General features: G+C 42.2%; 1 protein-coding gene across 3 annotated transcripts in view; it reads left to right on the top strand.

Moving 5' to 3' along the window:
- Positions 1–21,818, top strand: part of exoc6b (exocyst complex component 6B) — a 111,319-nt gene that overhangs the window by 35,444 nt on the left and 54,057 nt on the right. For all 3 annotated transcript variants that reach the window (XR_014699168.1, XM_084548407.1, XM_084548408.1), the window contains exons 8-15: positions 183–251; positions 7,434–7,517; positions 7,934–7,980; positions 12,162–12,282; positions 12,381–12,452; positions 14,562–14,659; positions 15,387–15,492; positions 15,588–15,697. Coding sequence is in view for 2 of the 3 variants with exons in the window: in XM_084548407.1 (XP_084404533.1) it covers positions 183–251; positions 7,434–7,517; positions 7,934–7,980; positions 12,162–12,282; positions 12,381–12,452; positions 14,562–14,659; positions 15,387–15,492; positions 15,588–15,697 (707 nt within the window). In the remaining variant the exon portion in view is untranslated. The remainder of the gene's footprint in view (positions 1–182; positions 252–7,433; positions 7,518–7,933; positions 7,981–12,161; positions 12,283–12,380; positions 12,453–14,561; positions 14,660–15,386; positions 15,493–15,587; positions 15,698–21,818) is intronic.

The following is a 21,818-nucleotide window of genomic DNA, read 5'->3' as shown; positions in this document are numbered from 1 at the left end:
AGGATGTGGGTAGTTAAGCAGGATATGTGAATGTAGGACTAGTTCTACTGTGGATATGTAGATATTTTTGTATATGTATCCTCCAGTGTCTTCACAAGGTTTTTTACAGTTGTTCTGAGGTTTCATTTATACTTTTTCTACCAAAGTACATGATGATGATACAAACTGTTTTTTGTGTTTAGGTCCCAGGAGCTCAGGACTTGGTGGATTTCTCTCCAGTTTACCGCTGCCTTCATATCTACACTGTGCTGGTGAGGTCCTGTCCCTGTTCTATTTTATGTCCCTGTTTTGTCTCATCTCCTCTGCATTTCAGTTTTCAGTCCAGGTAAAGAGGTTTAGACAGCCAGCTTTGATTAGCCTGACCTTTAACCACATTTCCTTTGACCTGTTATAAACCACTGCCCACAGCCTGCACATAACTGAAGTAACAATGTTGTGTGTTTCAAATCACATATTGACTTGGTTTACATCTTAAAATATCTACATTGTACATTGTAAGAGAAATACACCCTCGGTGTATTCTAATACAACTCCCTGATCCGGTACCAGTCTTTTAATATTGAGTATCCACCGATCCGAGTCCCAGTCCGATCTTTAATAAACTAAATGTCCTTCCCTGGAGATTCCTAAAGGCTTTTCTTCTTTTCCTTGTATTCTCCTAGATCACATGTGTATCATGCAACAGTATTAAATCCAATGAATAGGGCTGTCAGAGTTAATGTAGTACGGAGAGGGTAGCTCGTACCTCGGCTCCAGAAAACCTGTGTTTCTGGTCATCCAACGCCATTAACTCCCTAACCCTCTCTGGAATATTTTTCACTGTGACGCTGTCTACAGGAAACTTTTCTCTCTTTTTTTAGATACAGTGTTCAGTGTTTGTTGTTGTTTTGTTTCAGCCTTTGCCTGGATTCAGTTTTGTGATTTCCTTTTTGTAGGTGGTGAATCAAGTTGGTAGTACTGAATAATGATCTCCTACTACCTTCTTCTTTCTTCTGTCTTTTTCATTTTTCTTCCTTCTTCTCCTTTCTTGTCATCCCTCCTTCTTCTTCTTCTTCTTCTTCTTCTTCTTCTTCTTCTTTCTTCTTCTTTCTACTTCTTCCTTCTCATTATTCCATCTTCTTTCCTCTTCTTTCTTCTTCTTTCTTCTGGGATTTTTGACTGCTTTGATGCTTTCCAGCTGCTATTAAAACAAAAGAAGAACAATTTTTGAGACTTTACGGACGTGGTTTTGGTAACTACAAATAATTGTGCTTGGCTCAAGTCTCTAGTTTGTATTACTGTTGATATGTATTGTGTTGTATCCTCACGTGTTCGAATTATTTTGACAGCCCCATTGTAGTCAGTTGGCTAGGCTAGATGACAGAAAGCCAGTTTAACGGCAGCACAAAATGAAATGAATCGTCCAAAATGACCATCCGGAATTACCACATTTCTGACACTGTTTCAACATAAACTAAACATTACAGCAGTCATGAAGCTAGGATTTAGTGCAGGACTAATTTTCTTATCATGAATTGTGATATAGTGAGAGTATACAGTATCATGTTATTAAATGCTGTGATTTGGAGCCGCTGACGAAAGACGAAGCCTTTGACTCAAGCCTGGCTTCACTCCAACTGGCCTGCTGAGAGAACTCGTGTGTCTCTTCTCAGTCAGAGCGAAAGCGACATGGGTGGAGGTGTTGACTGGGCCATGACTGGGTTAGATGCACATTTGGGGTCTGTGTGTGTGTGTGTGTGTGTGTATGTGTGTGTGTGTGCAGGCCTGTAGGGGTTGTGACCGGGCCAACAGAGCCAGAGGGTCGGGTGTTTCTGTTCAATATGTACGCATGTGTGTTTTTGTGTGTCTGGGGGGCTCTCTGGCCAGGGGGACAGGAAGTGCATGAACTTTGACAGGAAGGAGAAAGTGAACCGGCGAAAGCGCTACGGAGGGTGGGAGTAATGGAGAAATGCTGCAGCGAGGTTAGAGAAAGGGTAAAAGGGGCGAGATGACGGAGAGAGCAGAGGAATTAAAGTGTTTGGAAGGGGGACCAGGAAAAGAGGGGAAAGTTTAATGAACAATCAAAAAGGGTTCCAAAAAGAGAAGAGAGGTTAAAAAAGGTTTGGACAGGAGACAGTGGGGGAGCAGGGAATAAAAGTGGTGTATGGAAGCTGTAATGCTGCGTTGACACTACAAACGGCAAAAGCTGCGACTCAGTCACTGGACAAAAAAAATGCCCTTCATGTCGTCCATCTCGTCTGACATGTAGCAACAAGTGTTGGACGTCAGCTTGTCGCTACACATTACCAGTTTTCATTGAAAATACGTTGTAGCTTGTTGCCCTCTCGCTTACATAGGGGTGAAAATGGCTTTTGACCATTCACTCTATGTCAAGATGATAAACCATCCATGACATCTCCCATAAGATTTATGAAGACTGGTTTTGAAGCCCAGTGTCTCAGGCCGTCGCCGTCTTAGCAATACCTGTCCCCACCTATCTTCCAGCTAATTAACAAATGGGCTAAGAGTTGACAGCTAGCAACCTCTGAGGGCGTCCACTTACCACTCAAAGGTGTGGATAATTGGTAACATTAAAGACCACCTACTCAACGGAGGTGGTGTTTAGCACAGAGAGCGCAAAACTGAGATCGGATCTCGAGTGCTGACTCACATCGAGATGAATTTTAATGTGAGCGCCTGTACTTTAAGCTGGCTACTTGCGATCAAACTGCCTGAGACGGATGTTGATGCAAGGTCTGAACGGGGCCAAAGGATGAAAAAGAATAAAGTGACAAAAGGAAGAATCACATGAGGAATTAGTAATAAAAACAGAGGAGAAAGGAGCTAGTGTAAAGGCCAGTGGAGGGGTAATGCGAGAAAAAGGGAGTGAATCAGCTAAAGGCCGATAAGGACTGAAGAGAGGGGGGAGGAAAGGAGGGAGGTCAGAGGGAGGTTAAAGGGGCAAAAACAGGAAAGCAAGGGAGAAAACACAACACAGAGAGGGAGCGAGATTAGAGAGGGGGTAACAACAGGGGTGAGGGAGAGGGGAGGATGGAAAAGAGGAGGAAAGGAGTGTGTTTCTCCTCTGGAAGGTGTTGAAAGGATTGACCTCACCTCTGAGGTCAGCCTCGGACCATTGCTCGTTTTTGTTGGTGAGTTCATTAGACTCCTCTTTTGTTTTTTTCTGTGGACACAAGGTCACACACACTGAAGCTGTTTTCCCCATTAAATCAGCAGCATCACAGCCATTTAAATGACAGGCCATTGGGCAAGAGAAGTGGATTTGCCATTAAAGAAAGAAAGAAAGCCAGAAGGTCCAGCACAGTTCTGGTGGAGGGGGTAGGAGTTTCGTCTGGAAAATCATAAACACACACAGTCTGATTGTTAAATGTGCAGAATGACTTGTACTCACACAGGCGCTCACTTGTAACTGTTTAATTTATTTTTCTAAGCAAACCTGGATGAGGAATCTTGCAATCAAGACCTCCACTTTCTACTCCTCCTCCTCCTCTCTTTCTCTTTTCCATGTTTAAAGTCCATGTTTTTCCACTAGTCTTGGTGCAGCATCAGGCCCGAACAATACTCCTTTGTTACACTTGCACAAGTTGAGCACGTTGAGAGTTGCGATCAATGTCAACACAGGCCCGACGCCCAGCATGCTGAGAGGAGAGCAGCAGCTACTCCATCACTCTTTTCAGAGTGGATGCTCAGAGCTGCACCAGAATCGGACAGCTGGGACAAAGCGGCTGATCCGTGTTCACTGGATTCACTTGTGGGACTTGAACTTTGATGGGTTGGCGAGCCGCATTTATGATGCTGAACCTAAACCTGGAAGGAGAGCTGGAGATGCCGACATGGAGCGGTGCTGTAACATCCATATAAATTGAACATTTCTCTTTTTGTTATTTATTATGAAGTGCTGCATAAACACTGATCAGACATAACATTATGACCGCTGACAATACAATGTTCTGCTGGGAAACTTTTGGACCTGGCATTCGTGTGGATGTTACTTAGACGTGTAGCACCCACCCCATTGATGGCAGCAGCCATCCCCAGCAGGATGCAGCCTGACACAGACACACACACAAAAACGCTTTAGGAACAACTAAAAAAAACATGAAGAACAGCACAAAGTGTTGACCTGGCCTCCAAATTCACTAGATCCCAAACTGATCAGTTATCTGTGGGATGATCCACAGAGGCCCCTCCCCTCAACCCATAGGACCCAAAGGCCCCCACTAACAACATTGTATTGCCAGACACCACAGGACACCCTCAGAAGGCCCATGTCCATTCTCTGATGAGTCACAACTGCATTGAAGACACAAAGGAGACCTACACTGTATTAGGGAGATGGTCATAATGTTATGTGTGATCGGTGAACGTTTGTCAGTTCATCACGTATACAAGCATTTTTTACTGAAGCGCTGGCGTGTCGTTCTGTAATTACGCTGCTAAAGCTCTAGGTGGCACCTCGTCAGCTGTGTTGAGTTTTTCTGTGTTCTTCAACAAATGGTAACTGGAACAAGTTACTTTCTCGAAACCTCTGCAACACAGAAAAGACAGATGTCTAAGTGGATGAGTTGCAGGAGATGGAAGGAAGGAGAATTTCTGTAGTTACTGTGGAGGTGGATGTCAGGCTACAGCATACCTATGGGGTAGAAGTGGGGCTTGACCATAAATATGGCTTTAGTCTGGCCGTCTGGTCTAGTAGAATTTGCCTGAAACAGATTCTCTATATATTCTTTTTTCTGTCTTTAATTCCCACTGGATTTCATCATGTCTTCTTTGGCCCTTTTACTTTAATTCCACTTGGTTTGTCTTGCTCTGTGTATCACCTTGTCTTTTGCCTCTTGCGTTTATGCAGCATTGTGAAGCACATGCATAATCTGAGCCTTGTATTTCACCTCTGCGCTCTCACTCGGGGAGAGTGAACGCTGCACAATAAAGAGTTCACGGCCATTTGATTCCGCTCATTTGCTCAACGCACATTGTTCGACTGATGGTCGAACTGGGAATTAAAGAAAGAGTTTTGCCACCGCTCAACATCAAACTAAACGTTGGTGCAAATCTCTCTAGATCTCGACTAGTGAGATTCGTATTTCAGCCGTCCGTCCGTGTTTCTTTTGTAACTCTGTGTTGTGTTTTCAGTGCACATTGTTTATCCAAGGGTGCAAATGAAAGATAGAGCCGTGCTTCAATAAAATAACACTTCACTCTCGATTTTTATTGTAATTATACTGTATCGCCATATCGCCACATTATTTTGGTTGATTATTTCAGTTCGGATCTTACAAGGATGCTCTGTCAGAAGCAACATAACATAAATGTGTTTGCAAAGAAGTTTGTGAGGTACAGGTGTAAAAATACAAAGTTTCTTTAGATGCTTGATTTCTGTCCTCGGACTATACTGAAGCAGAGTTTATACCTCTGCTCATCAGTCTGGCTTGCTCTGTGAACACACCACCTAAATGCTAGTCGGCGCTGTGTCTTTTTTGCCAGTTGGGTTCGTTTTTGTTTCTACTTCCTGAAATTTTCGCTGAGTCATACAAAAGTTTGGATCTCCAAACCTCCTCAGTCAACCTTTCCTCGATGTGTTCCATCTTTATTGATCCAAAACAATCAGTCTGAAAATTGCGGAGATGGAGAAGCAGCCGGAAATACTAAAGCGAAAGTATGCCACTGCAAAGGGGACCAATCACGTCTCTTGCACACTGCGTCACGTACTTACATTTCGGGGGAGGTGCACATCAGTTATGGCGCTAGGGTCTGCGCAGGCTCTGCGTAGGGGTCTGCATTGTCGCCGTAGCTTCTGCGTCAATCTAACGCAGAAGTCTAAACCGCCTGTATGTTTGGAGCAGTTTATCCCCAGAGTCACTGCTTCCGACAGTTGATTGGGAAATCCATGGCATCTAGTAAAACCAAGTACATGAACTTGACAAGTTCGTTTCTGACGTATGGACCCGGGAGGATGCAGGGAAGTCTGTGGCGTACTTGATGGTGCCTGCGAAATGCATTCTGGGATACTAAGTCCTGTTGCATTCTCTATGAAACAGGCAAAGCAAGAGCACATCTGGGTGTTTGAACTGTACTTGGTCAGCGTCAAACAAAAATGGTCAGAAAGAATGGACTGATTCCAATTGGAGAGAAACCAGCAGATCAAGTGTTTACATGGTCATTAGGACATAACCAATTATGTTTACACCTCCTCTCTCAACTTGATAGAAAACTTCTTCTGATCAGACCAGTCTGTTCTGACTGAGGTGGTTCCCTGAGGCATTTTATTCTGCTTATCAGAGGAATAGTTGTAAACAGCTGTAACATTAAAGGATTTTACTCAGTGAAACACAGGTGAGTTTATTATCCTGACTGAATGTCTCTATTTTTATTCCTGTATCTTACAGGTACTGGTCACCACACACATTTAAATGAACAGTAATGTCAGCTGTGTAGATACGTGTGGTGGTCTGGTCAGTCAGTCAGGGCCCGTGTTATCTGGCCAGTCCTGGGCGTTTATCTCTGAGCTCACCGCTGAATGTGGGCTCTGGTTTGGGTCCGCGGTCAGGCCACAGCTCCCAAATATACAACAAAGAGAGAGATAAGAGCGAGAGAGGCTCTGCGTAATGGAAGGAAGAGATATGATGTGGTCAGGTTTAGAAAGCCGATTGTGTGTTTCTGTGTGGTTTTAGTTTTGATGTCTGACCGGTGACGCCAACCAAAATTGGAACAGCGACCTGTTTTAGTTATCAGAGACACATTCACTCGGCTTCGGACTCACACACACTAACGTGACCTTCCCCATCATTCAGTGGGTCTAACCTCTGGGTTTATGCCTCAAACAACCATAAATATTCGGTTGAAGGTGCACATTCACAGGCTCAACCTCATTTTCCAAGTGGCATTTGTGACAGCCGAACATGTAGCTATTACATGAAAACGTGGGACACAAGATCAGACATAACTGCAAGAATGTTTAGAAATGAGTTTACTCCAGTCTGAGTTTGACAATAGAAGGCAAACAAAATGCCGATCTGCCACAACATTATGTCCTGACCTCGAAATTCACTGGATCCCAAACTGATCAAGTATCTGTGGGATGATCCACAGAGCCCTCAACCCATAGGACTCAAAGGCCCCCACTAACAACATTCTGTTCCCAGTCACCACAGGACATCCTCAGAAGGACCATGTCCATTCTCTGATGAGTCACAACTGTTTTGGAGACACAAAGGAGACCACAATATTAGGAAGATGTGCCTTGATGTGGAATATTTTTAAGTTGTTTACACGAAGAGGTCACAAGCAAATCCAGACTCATATCCTGAGTTGAGTCTGGCTACATCAGGCTATGTTTTTGCAGCCCTTGAACAGGATTTAAATTGATTTCCAAGTACCACTGTAATAGTCTGTCCCATCCATCCATACATTCTTACCTCCAGTTTGTGTTTTAGGGTTTGCGTGATGTGTTTGAGAACTACTACAGAAAGCAGAGGAGGAAACAGGCTCGCCTCGTGCTGCAACCTCACTCTAACATGGTATGACCCTGCACCGTCACTCTGTGTGTTTGTGTATGTCCACACACTCCTAACTACACCTCCTGTACCCTCCTCCTGCACACACACTCTCCCCCATCTCACTCACACACATACACACTCCTTAATCTATATTAACACTAGAAATCTTGACCAAATGTATCTAAAGGTTTTAAATAAGCAGATAGATTTAGATAGTTAGCTTTTTTTTTCTGTTATGTATGTTGGGTTTCGTGTTTAGTGGATTTTGTATAGGAACCTGTATATTAATACCACCAGGTAAGTTTTTTTAGTCATTGACAATTTGTAACTTTGCTATTTTGCTATTGCTAATTGTCCTGTGCTGTTGGACTTTTTGTCCCTTTCTCTTGTTTCGCCCCCAATCCCTCCACCTTGCACCTGCTCTTATTTATGTCCAGCATGAAACTCTGGAGGGTTACCGCCGATACTTCAATCAGATTGTGGGGTAAGTCCATCCAACTGTCTCGTCCTTCATTATAGTATGGACATACCAAACCGACTTCTGAATAACTGCCTGCAACAAAGACAACTGTAATAGGATGCAAGTCTTCTGTAAAAGCTACTACTAGTTGGGAAGGTAGGCAGAGCTACTGTTAGCTAGGAAACTAGGGAGAGCTTCTTTTAGCTGGGAGGCTAGGATGCTAGGAAGAGCATCTATTAGCTCAGAGGCTAGGAAGAGCTTATGTTAACTGGGAGGCGAGTAAGCTCGGGAAGAGGTTCGATTAGCTTGGAGGCTAAGAAGCTAGGAAGCGTTGCTATTAGCTGGGAGAGTAGGAACCTGGGAAGAGCATCTATTAGCTGGGAGGCTAAGAAGCTAGGAAGAGCTATTCTTAGTTTGGAGGCTATGAAGCTTGGAAAAGCTACAGACCTGGTCTTTCTTGAATAATTCTCATCAGTTGGTCTACACTTTATTCCTTCTAGATGATATTGTTGCAAATATATTTCTGTATTTGAATGTTCACATGAAGATGTTAAACGACAAGACTCCTCTATGTGTCTTTTGGACTCCCTTGTTTCTTCTTATGCACTGGTTCTCTATAGTGATCAGCTTGATCTGCCGCCAGCTCAACAAGACAGATAGTCTCTAAACACTTTACTTAACCAAGAGCCTGAAACCCCCAGAGCAAGCACTAACGTGCTGGTGGCAAGGAATAACTCCTTTTAACAGGAAGAAACCTTGAGCAGAACCGAGCTCATATGAGGGAGGGAAATCTGTGTGAGGCAGGACAGGTAGAGACAGAAAAAGAGAGAAGAGGAGGAACGAGATATACATACATCTGTCATATACATGCGTACATTTAGCATCTGATCATGACAGAAAGCTGCTCTACCTCTACCCTTTTTAGTGACCTTTACACAGTGACAGTAGTAGTTTTAAAACTGGAAGGTGAAGAAGACAAAGAAAACGGTGAAGGTGAAAAAGATACAATAAAGACGTTGGGGGAAACGAAGGTGAGATGGACAAAGAAGAAGGTGAAAAGGGAAGATGAAGACGAGTTTGAAGAAAAAGTAAAGGGAACGTAAAGAAGATGAATGTGAAGATGCAGATAAAAGCAGGTGAAGAAGAGAAGACAAGAAGGTGAAAAAGAAGTTTAAGATAAAGAAAAGGTGAAGAAAAAAGGTATAGGTTAAGATGAAGGTGAAGAATAAGCAGAAGGTGAAGAAGAAAACAAAGAACAAGAAGTTGAAGATAAAGTATAGTGAAATTTGCTATATATATATAATACATACACTTATCTCCAATTTAAATGCCTTGCAGAAGAGCTCATAGAGTTAAAGTTTTAAAAAGACACACAGGTACTCTGAGGGCTGCGTTAATACACAACTGCTTCTCTACAACAGAACACAGACGAAAGGACGATTGGTTGGATAAAGAATGTGTGGAAGAATGGCCGATTGGATGGCAGAGAAAAAGCAATAGATGAGAGACACGAGATGGCACGTTCCAACGCGTCAGATGGAAATAACAGAGCTCACGATGTCTTAGTGTGAGTGTGTGCTAGTGTCCAGCCACGGACGTGTTTATAGAAGCGTCTGCTTCAGGCAAAGACAGACAGAAGGAATAACAGCAATACGCCAACCACCATCACACACACGCTATCAATCGTCACCACTGTGTGTCTGTGTGTGCGTGTGTGTGTGAGTTGGGGGGGGATTGGATGGAGTGATCAATGAGAGGAAAGTAAAAATCAGGGGAGGGGTGAGTGTGGGGAGAAAGGAAAGAAAAAGGCCAGAGAAGGGGAGATGAAAAGATGTCAAATGGTCAGCAGTCAGTCGAAAGAAATGAAATGAGGTGGCTCTAAACGCTGAATGTTTGCTTTCACTCAAAGTTTCTCTGCCTCACTCCGTCTTCAGCCAAGTTACACAGAAGTCCTATAATAGCTGGATGGACAGATAAATGGCTGAAGATATGGACGTATGAGTGAAAGGATGATTACTTTTAAATCATTTGAAATCAAAAAAGAAAAGCAGTATATGAAGACACTATAGATGTCTATGCTACTCATCTGTGGTCCTGGCCTCATCAACCTGCCCAGTCTTCATGGCTTCTAATTGTTTCCGAACTGAATGCAAAATTATACAACCTTCTTATGCCACCACTTATATTCAGTCATTATACCAACTAACTCAGCTGTAATAAAGCTACTACGAAACTACACCTTTTTTCTTCACCTTTATCTTCTTGAACTTCTTCTTCATGTTTTTTCACCTTCTTTTACCTGTGTCTTCACATTCACCTCTTTTACTTTCTCTTTACTTTCTTCTTCAACTTCGTCTTCTTTCCTCCCTTTTTCACCCTTTACTTTCTTTTTCACCCTGACCTTTTTCTTTGTGGTCCACCTTCCTCACCTTCTTTGTTTTCTTCATCTTTGTCACCTTATTTTTACACCTCATTTTCACCTTCATCTTCTTTACCTTCTCCTTTACTTCAACCATGTCTTTGATATTCTCTTCTTCACCTTTGTCTTTATTGTACCTTTTCACCGTCTTCACATTATCCTTGTATACGTCACCTTCCTCTTCGAATTCACCTTTTTCCTCTTCACCTACTCCTATTTCTTTATGTCCTTCATCCCGTCTTTTTTGTCCCCCTCTGCTCCACCTTTTGCTTCTCCTTTTACTGTGTCTTCACCTTTGACTTTGTCTTTTTTCTTCCTCAAGATCTTCTTTGTTTTCTTTTCCTTCCCCTGCTCTACCTTCTCCTTTCTCTTCACTTGCTTCTCCACCTTCTCCTTTGCTTTTTTCAACTTTGTCTGCTTTCTTCTTCTTGAGATTTATGTTGTAAAGCACGTTCACAGATAAGACAAGACAAGAAGAGGTACCCTGGTTTTTCCTGTGGTAGATCAGTGACAGAAATTGTACCTTGACTGCAGCACAGGAACTGAACAGAATAAAAAGAAATAAAACAACAAAAAAAATAAAACTAAATCAGTTGGAAAGCGAGTCTCAACATATTTATTCCCTTCAGTAATGACAAAGAGAAAACTAATCATTCACAGCCGCAATGAGCCACAGGTTCAACCACTCTGTGGCTCATTGTGGTCTGGCAAGTCTCAGTGGGCATTGGTGAGAGTGAGATGTGTTGTCAGTGGACATAAACCAAAGTCACTTTGCAGGCCATTTGATCCATTTCACACAGGCATCGTTTCAAAAAAACAGCAAAACATACGATTGACGAGTGAAGCGTGTTGCCAAAACATTGGCATCTTTTTTTGAGCCTGACTGGATGAATGCAGTGTTTGCTTGGCTGTCACTGCAGAATGCTGACAGCTTTTCTGGAAAATGGATTTTAAAATATAAATAAATAAAAACTGTTGGGTTGCTTTAAAATAGTTGTTAGCAAATGGCAGCCAAGTTTGACATTTGTCCACTCCAAAGACTTTGCATCCCATTTGTTTTGTCTGTTTCATATCGTACCGTGTGTGTCTAATAAGGCTGGGAGATACCAAGTTGTTTGCTGGTGTTGGGAGGACAGCATCTGTGGCCCTTGCTTTGATGGCAAGTCTAGCACCACAGTCATTTTTTGGACCCGTGGCTTTTTGTTTAGCTGATTCAACATGTTAAGAGAGAGAGACCATCCTGATTGGCTGTTCAGATCGCAAACAGCCAATCATATTCTTCTCATCTAAGCATTCAAATACACAAATATTCCCACAACAACATGATGATCTAGAATGAATAAAGTTTAGAACAACTTATCAGCATTTCTCGGGGGAGGATGGATCTGTGCAATGGTTTTTAGGTCTTCGTGGCTTCCTAGCCTCCCAGCTAATAGTAGCTCTTCCTACCTTCCTAACCTCCCAGCTAATAATAGCTCTCCCTAGCTTCCTAGCCTCCCGGCTAAAAGTAGCTCATCCTTTTTAATGACCAATACAGACTAATTCTGCCTGCTGGTATGAAGAGTAATTACCTTTCACGCACAGTTGACCTTCGTTGTAGGTAGTTTTTTGATGTTGGTTTGGCCGGTCCTCTAAACATGGGTTTAAAGACAGGCGTCTTTTATTAGAAAGACTGGAAAAGACTGTCTTGACGTTATAAAGTACTCTATATTATTTACCAACATGTCTAGCTAATTCTTAAGAGAAATGTCTTACTGTCTTAGCCTTTGTGATTCCCTCCATCCAGGTTCTTTGTTGTGGAGGATCACGTCCTTCACACCACACATGGTTTGGTCAACAGAGCATACGTGGAGGAGCTCTGGGAGTTGGCGCTGTCCAAAATCATTGCTGCCCTCAGGACACACTCTGTAAGATGAATCACATGCTCTATAAACACAGAAAATACATGTTTCTACAAAAGCACTAAATGAACAGACATACTGAAGTGCTCCCCCTTTTTCCTCAGTCGTACTGTGACGACCCTGACCTGGTCCTGGATCTGAAGAACCTCATTGTCCTGTTTGCTGATACACTGCAGGTATGTGTGTGGGCACTTATTACTGATCTTGCTCTTTGAATTAAGGAAAGCCCTTTTCATCCCACAGTAACATGTTGAATGAAATGCATTTGTTTTACGGATTTACTGAAGAAAAAGGAAAACGTTTTGTACTCCTTGTTCAGTTATCTTGGCACATGTCTGGTAAGACGTTTGACCGCAGAGGCAAATGAATCTTGTTCAAAGTATGTTTTGTAGTTTTAAAAAAATGGATAACTGCCATTCTCTAAAGAAAGGCTTTCTTTTTCTTTTTTTTTATTTGACCAAAAGTTCATCATCCAACGTCAGTTTGCTCTCCATATATTTATTTTTTCCGCTGTATATATGAAGGAACCTGGATGAATTGAGTGTGATGGATGAGAGGATGAAGGGGAGATAGAGAGGATGTGGGTGAAAACCGGATGGGAGAAATGTTCAGAGAAAGGCGAGACAGAATGAAGAAGTGGAAGTGATGAATGGATTGTGCAATGCCCGGAATTCGTTAATATGAGGAGATGAAGTGCGGCTGTATGGCTGAATTCACTCTTGTTCTCTTTGTTTCTTCTCGTCCTCCATAATTTTCTGCAACCTACTTTTCATCTTTTCTTGTCATCTGTTCTCTACCTTGGCTGAATTTAAACTTTTGACAAGTGTAGTGGGTTTTTATATTGTTCCTGGCCATTTGGAATAAGCCACTCTGTTATTCTGCATTAATTACAATTAAATTTGGAAAAAATATAACTTGGGCTTACCAGCAAATACAATTTGAAAGTGCAGAACACACAGGTGAAGTACCAAGTGTTGGTAAAAGGCATTATACAATCTGGCGTCACTGACGCAACAGTTTGTTTGTTACATTAACTGAAAACTGTTCAGTAAAAGGCAGGCACATTCAGAAAGCATACTTGGAAGGTGATTGGATGAATCAACTGTTAATCAAAGGCTAAACACAAGCTGCAGTCTAGCTAGCTACACAGTTAGTATGTCGGCCAACAATTATTGCCATCATTGAAGAAAATATGTGTATAAAAATCAATGGTGACTTCTTGCTTGCGTCACAATATACAATATACTGTCACCACACCTAAAACCTAGGATGCTGTGCATATAAAAGCCGCCCAACAGTGTTTTTTTTTTTTTTTTTTTAATCAGTTCTTGCTTTTGTCAAAGCATGCTATTAACAGACCTTAAGATCAGCAGGCTAGCAAACTGCCAGTGTTACTAGCTACATAGTTAGTGTGTTGAAGGAGTTTATGTACACATTGTGTGTGTATATTCTCACTCCGTCCTCTCGTTACAATATACTGTCATCACACCTAAAACCTAGACCTCTGATTGGTTGAACCACCTTCGCAAGGCAGGCTAGAAAATTGTCAGTTTAGCTTGCTATGTACTTGTTTTGAAGGCCGTCAATTACTGCCGTCTTTGTAATGAAAATGTGTGTATAAAAGGTGCACAGCATTGATTACCTTTAGATCAGCACTCTCAGTGTCACCATCTATGTAGTTAGCGTGTTGAAGGACAATTATTGCCATCTTTGTAAGGAGAGTTTGTCTACAAAAGGAGCACATTGTTTGTCACTTCCTGTTGTTAAAATATACTGTCATCACACCTAAAAGCTTGGACACTGTAAGATGAGCCGGCTAACAAACCGTCAGTGCCCCTCACTACACAGTTAGCCTGTAGGTGGACAATTATTGCCGTCTTTGTAATGAAAATATGCACACCATTGATCAATATTAAAGTGCCAAACTGTCAGTGCTGCTTGCTGGTATTTAACATGTTGACCGTTGATTATTGCCATCTTTGTAATGAAAATGTGCTTATAAGAGAGCTACACCATTGTTATTTTTAAACTGTCTGACTTCTTACTGTCAATATACTGTCATAACACCTAAAACGTAGGTCTCTGATTGGTTTAATCACTGTAGATCTGCACATAGCTTTAAGCCTGGCAAGTCTTGAGTTGTGATCTTGCGGGCTTTTGAGAATCCAGCTGCCTCGTAGGGTAAACCTTGGTCAATGAGAAGACTTGAGCATGTCCAGTATGCTATTATTCCACATTCAAATGCAGCTGCTCATTAACTCACTTCTTATATTCCTCTTTTTCAGGGTTATGGTTTCCCAGTGTCGCAACTGTTTGACATGTTGCTGGAGATTAGGGAGCAGTACGGAGAAATCCTGCTTAAGAGATGGAACATCACCTTCAGGTAGTGATTAATAAGAGATCGCAGTCTTTTGCTGTTTGAATGGTTTCATGACATTCTGGTCGTGAGGTCACGAGGGCGCGCAAAGTTTGTGGGATCACGACGATGTTTGTGGGAAACATCCTCGTCCTGGTTTTAAAGTTTTACGACCAGCCAGAGAGAGGAAGTGTTTAAAAACAACGTCCAGAACATTCTCTACTATTCAGGATGGGTAGTACCCTTACAAGATTGTGTGTGTTTGTGTGTGTGTGTGTGTGTGTTTGGACTTAACATGCCATTGTTTCACCATCGCTTTTGTCCAATGACACCAGTGGGACTTGCAGCAGTGAGAACAGACAAACAAACACACACTCCCTCTCTCCTTCCTCGCGCTCTCGTTCTTTTTTGCACTTACACAAACACACACTGGGGAAAGCCACAGGAATGTTGTGTTGTATTGTTGGGGAGAGCGCGCTCTCCGGTTCACGGCCTCTCCATGGAACGTTGGAACGTCCGAACTCTGGAGCGCCAAAAAGAAGTGGGGGGTGTTGAAAGAAGGGAGGGTAGTAAGAAAACCTCAAGCATTAGAATGCCCCCAGTGGGATAGTGGCGTATACTGTAAATTTGTGTGTGTGAATGAGGAAATGGACTCATGGCATCTCGGCCACTCCCTTTGACCTCCTTCCTGCTGAGACTAGAAGATGGGAAATTATGTATTTATTTGTTGCTGTTGCTTCTTTGTCCTCTCCAGACAGGTGTTGGACCAGGACAACTTCAGTCCAATCCCAGTCTCAACAGAGCAGGAGTACAGACAGTACACCTCCCAGTTTCCTCTGCAAGACCCTGAACTGGATAAGGTAGAGGGCTGTTACTATTACTGCTGCTGTATTCATAATGCGCAAAGTTTGGAATAATAATAAGACAAATTACTTTCCTTTCTGTCTTCCTCTAGCTTCCTTTCCCCAAGAAGCTTCCCTTCTCCGAGTTTGTGCCAAAAGTGTATTGCCAGCTGAAGGAATTTATCTATGCTTGCCTGAAATACTCAGAAGACCTGCATCTCAGGTACACACACAAACATAAAGCTTAATTTATAGTCGCACATCGCTTCTATGACGTAGGATGGACGGCGCTCCAGACCGTACACCATAACCTGATGTGCCCCAGAAATAGCGGCGGCGGTAATTGGTTCGCATTTCCTTGTTGACGTGTCTCCTTGGCCGGACAAGCACAGACAGTTTGCTTTGTTCTGCTTCCTACACACCATCTACTCAGACGTCTTCTTTATGTTCTGTGCTGCAGTGATGAAAGTAACTGTTGATCCACATTTATTATCTTCAACTTCAGCATGAGCCGCGCAGTTGTGTGAAGTTGTGCTCATAGTGAAACTTGACGCAGCCTAGTGTTTTAGTGGCGTATTTACAGAACAACACCAACATACCAGCACATAAAGGTATAAGTGCTCCACATAGACTTGTATCAGGTGTAAAAACTAAGCTTAACATGTCTTATTTTTCACTGAGAATCCATGCTGTCAGGGTTTTTTATGAAGGTATTTCCCTCAACATTTTTTCAACTTCAAAATATAATGTATGCACTCTACCTAGCCAAGCACCTGGGGTTGATATTCCAAAGGAGAATGGCATAACCTTTCTAAAAGACACACAACGGGCACTCAGATAGAGCAGACTTCCCTTGCTCCATTAATTCTTTCCATTCTGACCAGGGATCTTTGTCCCATTAGTTCTGGCCTGCATGAAACGGACATACACACTCACCACAAATCAGCAATCAAATCCAGCTTCTGTTCTGTGTGTATGTTATGGTTGATGGAAGAATTAACTATAACAATGAGGCTACTATTCCACAGAGGAGATGAGCAATCTGGACACAACTTTGGCCGTCCAGGAGGATAACTCAAGGCTGGGACGTGTCCAGACACAAACACACATGGACGAATATACACTACATGCAGACGTAGGCACGTATACAGTACATGTACACATAAATACACACACAGAAAAACTTAGCCGGATGCCCAAATTCACAAAAAGCACGTATTTCAATATTTGTCTTCTTTGTGTATGCGCCAGTGTATTCAAAGAGTGTGTTTATGTGTTGTCATGCTCGTGGCTCTGTGTTGTGTAAGTGCTCTTTTGTACATGCATCTGTGCTACTGTTTATGTGAGCTCATGTGTGCCTGCATGCTGGTGTGTCGACTCTCCAGGGGGGCTGAGAATCCAGGAGGTACCATTGATCCGTGACCGGCGGAAGAAAGGGAGACGGAAGGAGGAGTGATTGGGGGCGGGGGGCGGGGGGGTTAAGTCTGAGGCTTCTAATCAAAAGAAGGGTTTAACAGAGAGAGGGTGAAAAAGAACGACGCACGATCAGTCTTTCTTTAGTCTTTATTTTAAATGATAAAGATAGATGTTAGTTCTTTTTTGACATACAAATATACTCGGCTTTGGTCTGAATTATTGGACTGTATAAATGACTCTGTGTTTGAGTCTGGAATCATCTGTCTGAACTTATCACAATGTTCCAGATGTTTTTCAAGTATACGTTTCTCTGTGGTCTCTTGCTGACCAGACAGCACTAATCGCCCTTCTCAATCAGAGTAATGACTCCACTATTTGACATGGCTTGATTTCTTATGGTCGTGCACACGCTGCTCTCCGGTTACGACGGCGGCACGCCTTCCTGCCTGTTTCAAACACACACACACAGACGCACAAGTCCGGAAGCAGGCTGGACGATGGGGGGAACGGTTGCGGTTATCGATCCCTCTGACCTCTGACCTTAACCTCTGTTCACGTTTTTGATTTGGTAAAAAGAGTGTATGCCCGCGTGCATGACTTTCTTCTTCATATGTGTTTTTAGTCCAGTTTGCGGCAAAACTTCAGCAATAGGAATGGTTTTGGATGTAGAGCCACCTGCAGGTATAACTCTTCACTGATCTCATGATCTGCATTTACTCCACAAGATGTGTCCAACAGAGAATGAGGTTGGCGGTTTTCAGTGAATTGTTTGAAAAAGCTTATGGACGGATTGCCATGTAATTGGTTAGACTTATGTCCCCTCAAAGAAGAATTGTTGCAACCTCGGTAATCACTGATGTTTGATCCAGTGCTGTCATCACATCAAAATAAGCCCCAGTACTTTCATTATTTTTATGAGTAGACATTCAAAGCTAAATGACATTGTCGTCTACCCTACACCTGGTAAATGTCAACACGTTTCAAGCCTAGCATGGCTTGTAGGATGGGCAGATGTTTTTTTTTTTTTTTTTTTTTTTACAAACTCATATAGCAAAAAAAACAAAACAAAACAAAACGTTTTGATCACGGGATGACCAGCAGACTGACATCTTCCGTGTGCAACCCCGAGCGCTGATTTTTCTGGCTCTTGCGTCACCTTCTCCCCGCTGAATCATATCCTCCATCCTCCAGTGTCTGCTCACAGTCACGTTCACCTTCCTGAACTTCACATCACTGCTTTTCTTTGTTTTAATATCTGGGCACTACTTTTCAGAGGATCTTAACCATGGAATCTTAATTTCCACATACACACGTACGAATAAGGAAGGCATGCTATTTATTATGATGACATTTAATTGTCTTTTTGTAGACCATTAGATTAGCGTTAGCTACACAAGCACCACTAACACCAGGTACAAAGAAACCTTTTTTCCAGACTGACTGAGACGCTGTACTGTCGTGACCATCTCAGTAATGAAGTTTCCTCAATTACATAATAGATCTTAAGTGAATCAATAAAGGTGATACAGAGTGTATTGAATGCAGATATTTCTACTTTAAAATTTGAGAAAGAAAATGTACTATACAGTTTACGTTATCTTAACATGATTTGCAATCATCGTTGTTGGTTTTTAGCTACAGTTGCACAAGGAGTAAAGACATCTTTTCAACTTAGACAAAGACTCAAATGTTAGTTTGGCGTGGGGTTCCAGTGGCTCAGGCTGCACTGTTTTGAGATGTTTCTGGAGGAAAAGGAGATGAGGTGATGTTGGCATGAAAATCTGTGGGAAAGACACCAACCTGTAGCCTAGAGGGAGACCAGCCAGACAGTTGAACCATCTGGGAAAAATCTGAGAGGTGAAAATGAGAGCTGCCACACAGATGCCCATAAGCCAGTCCAGCAGTAGAAGACTGTGGGTGTGAATGTGTCGAGCTGTGAATATGAACCTGGGTGTTACTGAGAAACGGCATGCATGCTCAGCCAGCTTGTTTGAGGTAAAAGCCTGGAAGGAACACAGAGGCATCTGTGGACCAAAGTGTCGACACTTATTGGCCACAGTTTCCACGCAGAGACAATCAAGGAATTCAGAATCACATTGCATGTGTCAGTCTCGTTCATGGCCAAGCGTGTTTGACTGCTTCCACTTAGCCTCCTCTAGCCTCCGTGGACAACATGCTTTCAAGACCATTAAAAATTGCTGTCACTTTAAAAACATGACTGCATGAGTACACACTTATGTTTCATAGGAGAGTGGGATGATGGTACATATTTGAAATCAACAATTGGATAGCAAATTGGCACCTGCTGATTAGTATATGAGTTAGTATATGCTTAGTAAAGATAATATATATAAAGCTTTGTTCTACAAGACTATAAGCTCTTTAACATAGACATGCCATGATTTGCAATCATTCATAAACGCTTAATTTCTTCTTGAATTAGCTACATATTTTCCGGTAAGAAACCAAGCTAATTTGAAATCTACTGAGATGGCCAGCACATGTTTTCTCAGTGATAGTCATTATTGGCTGGAAGGTGAAAAAATATTGACAGTATTTCTTTAAATCACTCTGATGACTGATTAAATGAAAGCAAACTAAAATGGGCTGATCAGATGTGCGTTTACATGGCCCATAGCATCAATCACTAAAGACGTTTAATGAAAAAGTGGTTTCGCTGCTGGCAATTGAACAGAGGTTTGATTTCATATAATAGAAGAAGATGACCAACGTGGAGCTACGTTTCCAATGTTGCTCTTTCGAATGATGGTGGTTCGGATTAGATTTTCATTATTTTTGTTTGTATTGTTTCCAGTGTTGCGGTGGTTTTGTTTCCCTACCAGTGCATGGTTTATTGTATGGATGTAAACTAAGCTCAAAGAAATAAGTTCATTTGTGTTCAGTAGATTATTTCTTTGTTGTAACAATGCTTCTTGGCAATAAATCTTATACCATCGGAAAGCCTGATTGTTTCCCTTTTAAATGGTGCCACATTTGTAAGGAACATGCATTTGTGGGATGAGCAGCAGAGTTGAGTATGTTGGTTGCGTCCATGTAAGATTTGCCAAATCTTCTTTTTTTTTTTTTGCTGTTGCTATTGACTCTTGTTTTGAGTTTCTAGTAAACCAGGTTTTGACAGTCGGGTGTGAGCATGGGCCCTGCTGCAGTGGTCAGTTGTTGGGTCCCTCAAAACCAAGTTGCGACATTATCTGGAGTTTGGATCTGCGAACTGGAGGCTGAGTTCCATGTAACTGTGGATGTCAGAGACAGGCCGCAACCTGTGGCAATCTCATATGTCCACAGTCTGGGACCAAACTCTACCAAAGATGTTTTTCATCAGAGACTACCTCCAGAATTTGGGAGTGGAGAGGTGGAATGGCCTGCCAGCAGTCCTGACCTGTGGGATCAGGCGTGGGCTTGATATTTGTGCCACAACCACGTTGGCTGACTTGCGATAAATGCTGGCTGAAGAATGGGATGCTATCCCACAGCAGTGTGTGACCAGGCTGGAGATCAGCATGAGGAGGAGGTGCCAGGCTGTTGTGGCTGTGAATGATTCTTCCAAACGTTACTGATGCTCCTGTTTGTTAAATTAATAAATACTTAAATTGCCAATACGTCTTGTTTCTCAAGACTTAAATCATCCAATCAACCAAACAACAATGAACAAGAGTCAACAGCAAAAACAAAGTTGTTTGGTCTTGGCAGAGAAGATTTCGCAAATCTTTCATGGGCGCAAAAAGCACATATTCAGACTCTTTGCACAAATGTGGCACCATTTAGAAGGGAAATAATCAAGCTTTTCACCGGTATAAGATTTATTGCCAAGAGTCAGTGTTACAACAAAGAATTTTCCTTACTTTCTGTGCGAAATGTACAAAAATGAATGTATCTTATGTAACAGCTATTTTGTTGTAAACCAATTCAACTCCAAGGCGCTCAGATGGCATGTATGACTCTGGCTCTGTTAGCCCTCTGTCCTCACCTTAATAAAACCGCCCAAATAATTTGATTAGCCCAGCAAATCTTTGCCAGAGCATAATCCGTTCCCAATAGAGACCAGCTTTGCCTCCACATGATAATTGGTAGGTGGGATAGTTTGTCTGGTTTCTAGGCCTCTCCTGTGTGTTGGACAAGTGATGATAATCATGCTTCCTTGTACACAGGTCAGTTCCATTTCAACTGCATTACCCACATGGATTATGGCTTCGTTCACCTTTTCAAACAACTGGTTGTTTTTCTACCTCCTGTGGAAGAAACATGCTCAGAAAGAATGGATTTATTCCAGCCAGTGAAAAGCAAGCTGCTCAAGTATTTATGTGGTTATTAGGAGCCAATATTTTCCTACTCAACTGATTATCAAAAGTTGACGACGCCCCCATCAATCTGATTGACCATATCAGGAGTTTTCAGTCTGTTTTGATTGAGGTGGTTACAGGAAGCATTTTAATTCTGATTATTAGTTGTGCAATGTAACTGCAACTTTTTCCTATAATCTCAAACAGCCTTCTCCAACAACCAAGCAGCATAACTTCAGTTCAGTTCATCTGGGGGGTGTATTAAAATAAATTTGCCAAATTTGCCAGATGTAGAAACTTACTTGAGGAGTGATTTCATGGCACGAGACAGGTTTTAGTGGAACACCATTTGCCTGCTGTTGTGCGATTGACTGACAAACCGGTGATTTCTTTTTGGGATCTCATTGCTACACCTTGGTTTAAAAAAAAAAAAAAAAAAGTGTTTTTGTGCACGTTCCTTAACGTTGTCCGGAGTGTGTTTCGTGGTGCATACCTGTGGCTTCCTGGCTACGTGCGCTCCAACTCCTCCTAACCCCTCAGTGTTTTCACTGCTGACTGAGTCCTTTTTTTTCACGTTGTCATTGTTATTGCTGTTTGTGTCTTTTTAGGAAATGCCTTCTGTATGTATGT

This window comes from Chelon labrosus (genome assembly GCF_963514085.1).
Source record: "Chelon labrosus genome assembly, chromosome: 1".
NCBI lineage: Eukaryota > Metazoa > Chordata > Actinopteri > Mugiliformes > Mugilidae > Chelon > Chelon labrosus.
Note: the sequence above shows the minus strand (reverse complement) of the source record. Positions and strands in the feature narration are given on the sequence as shown.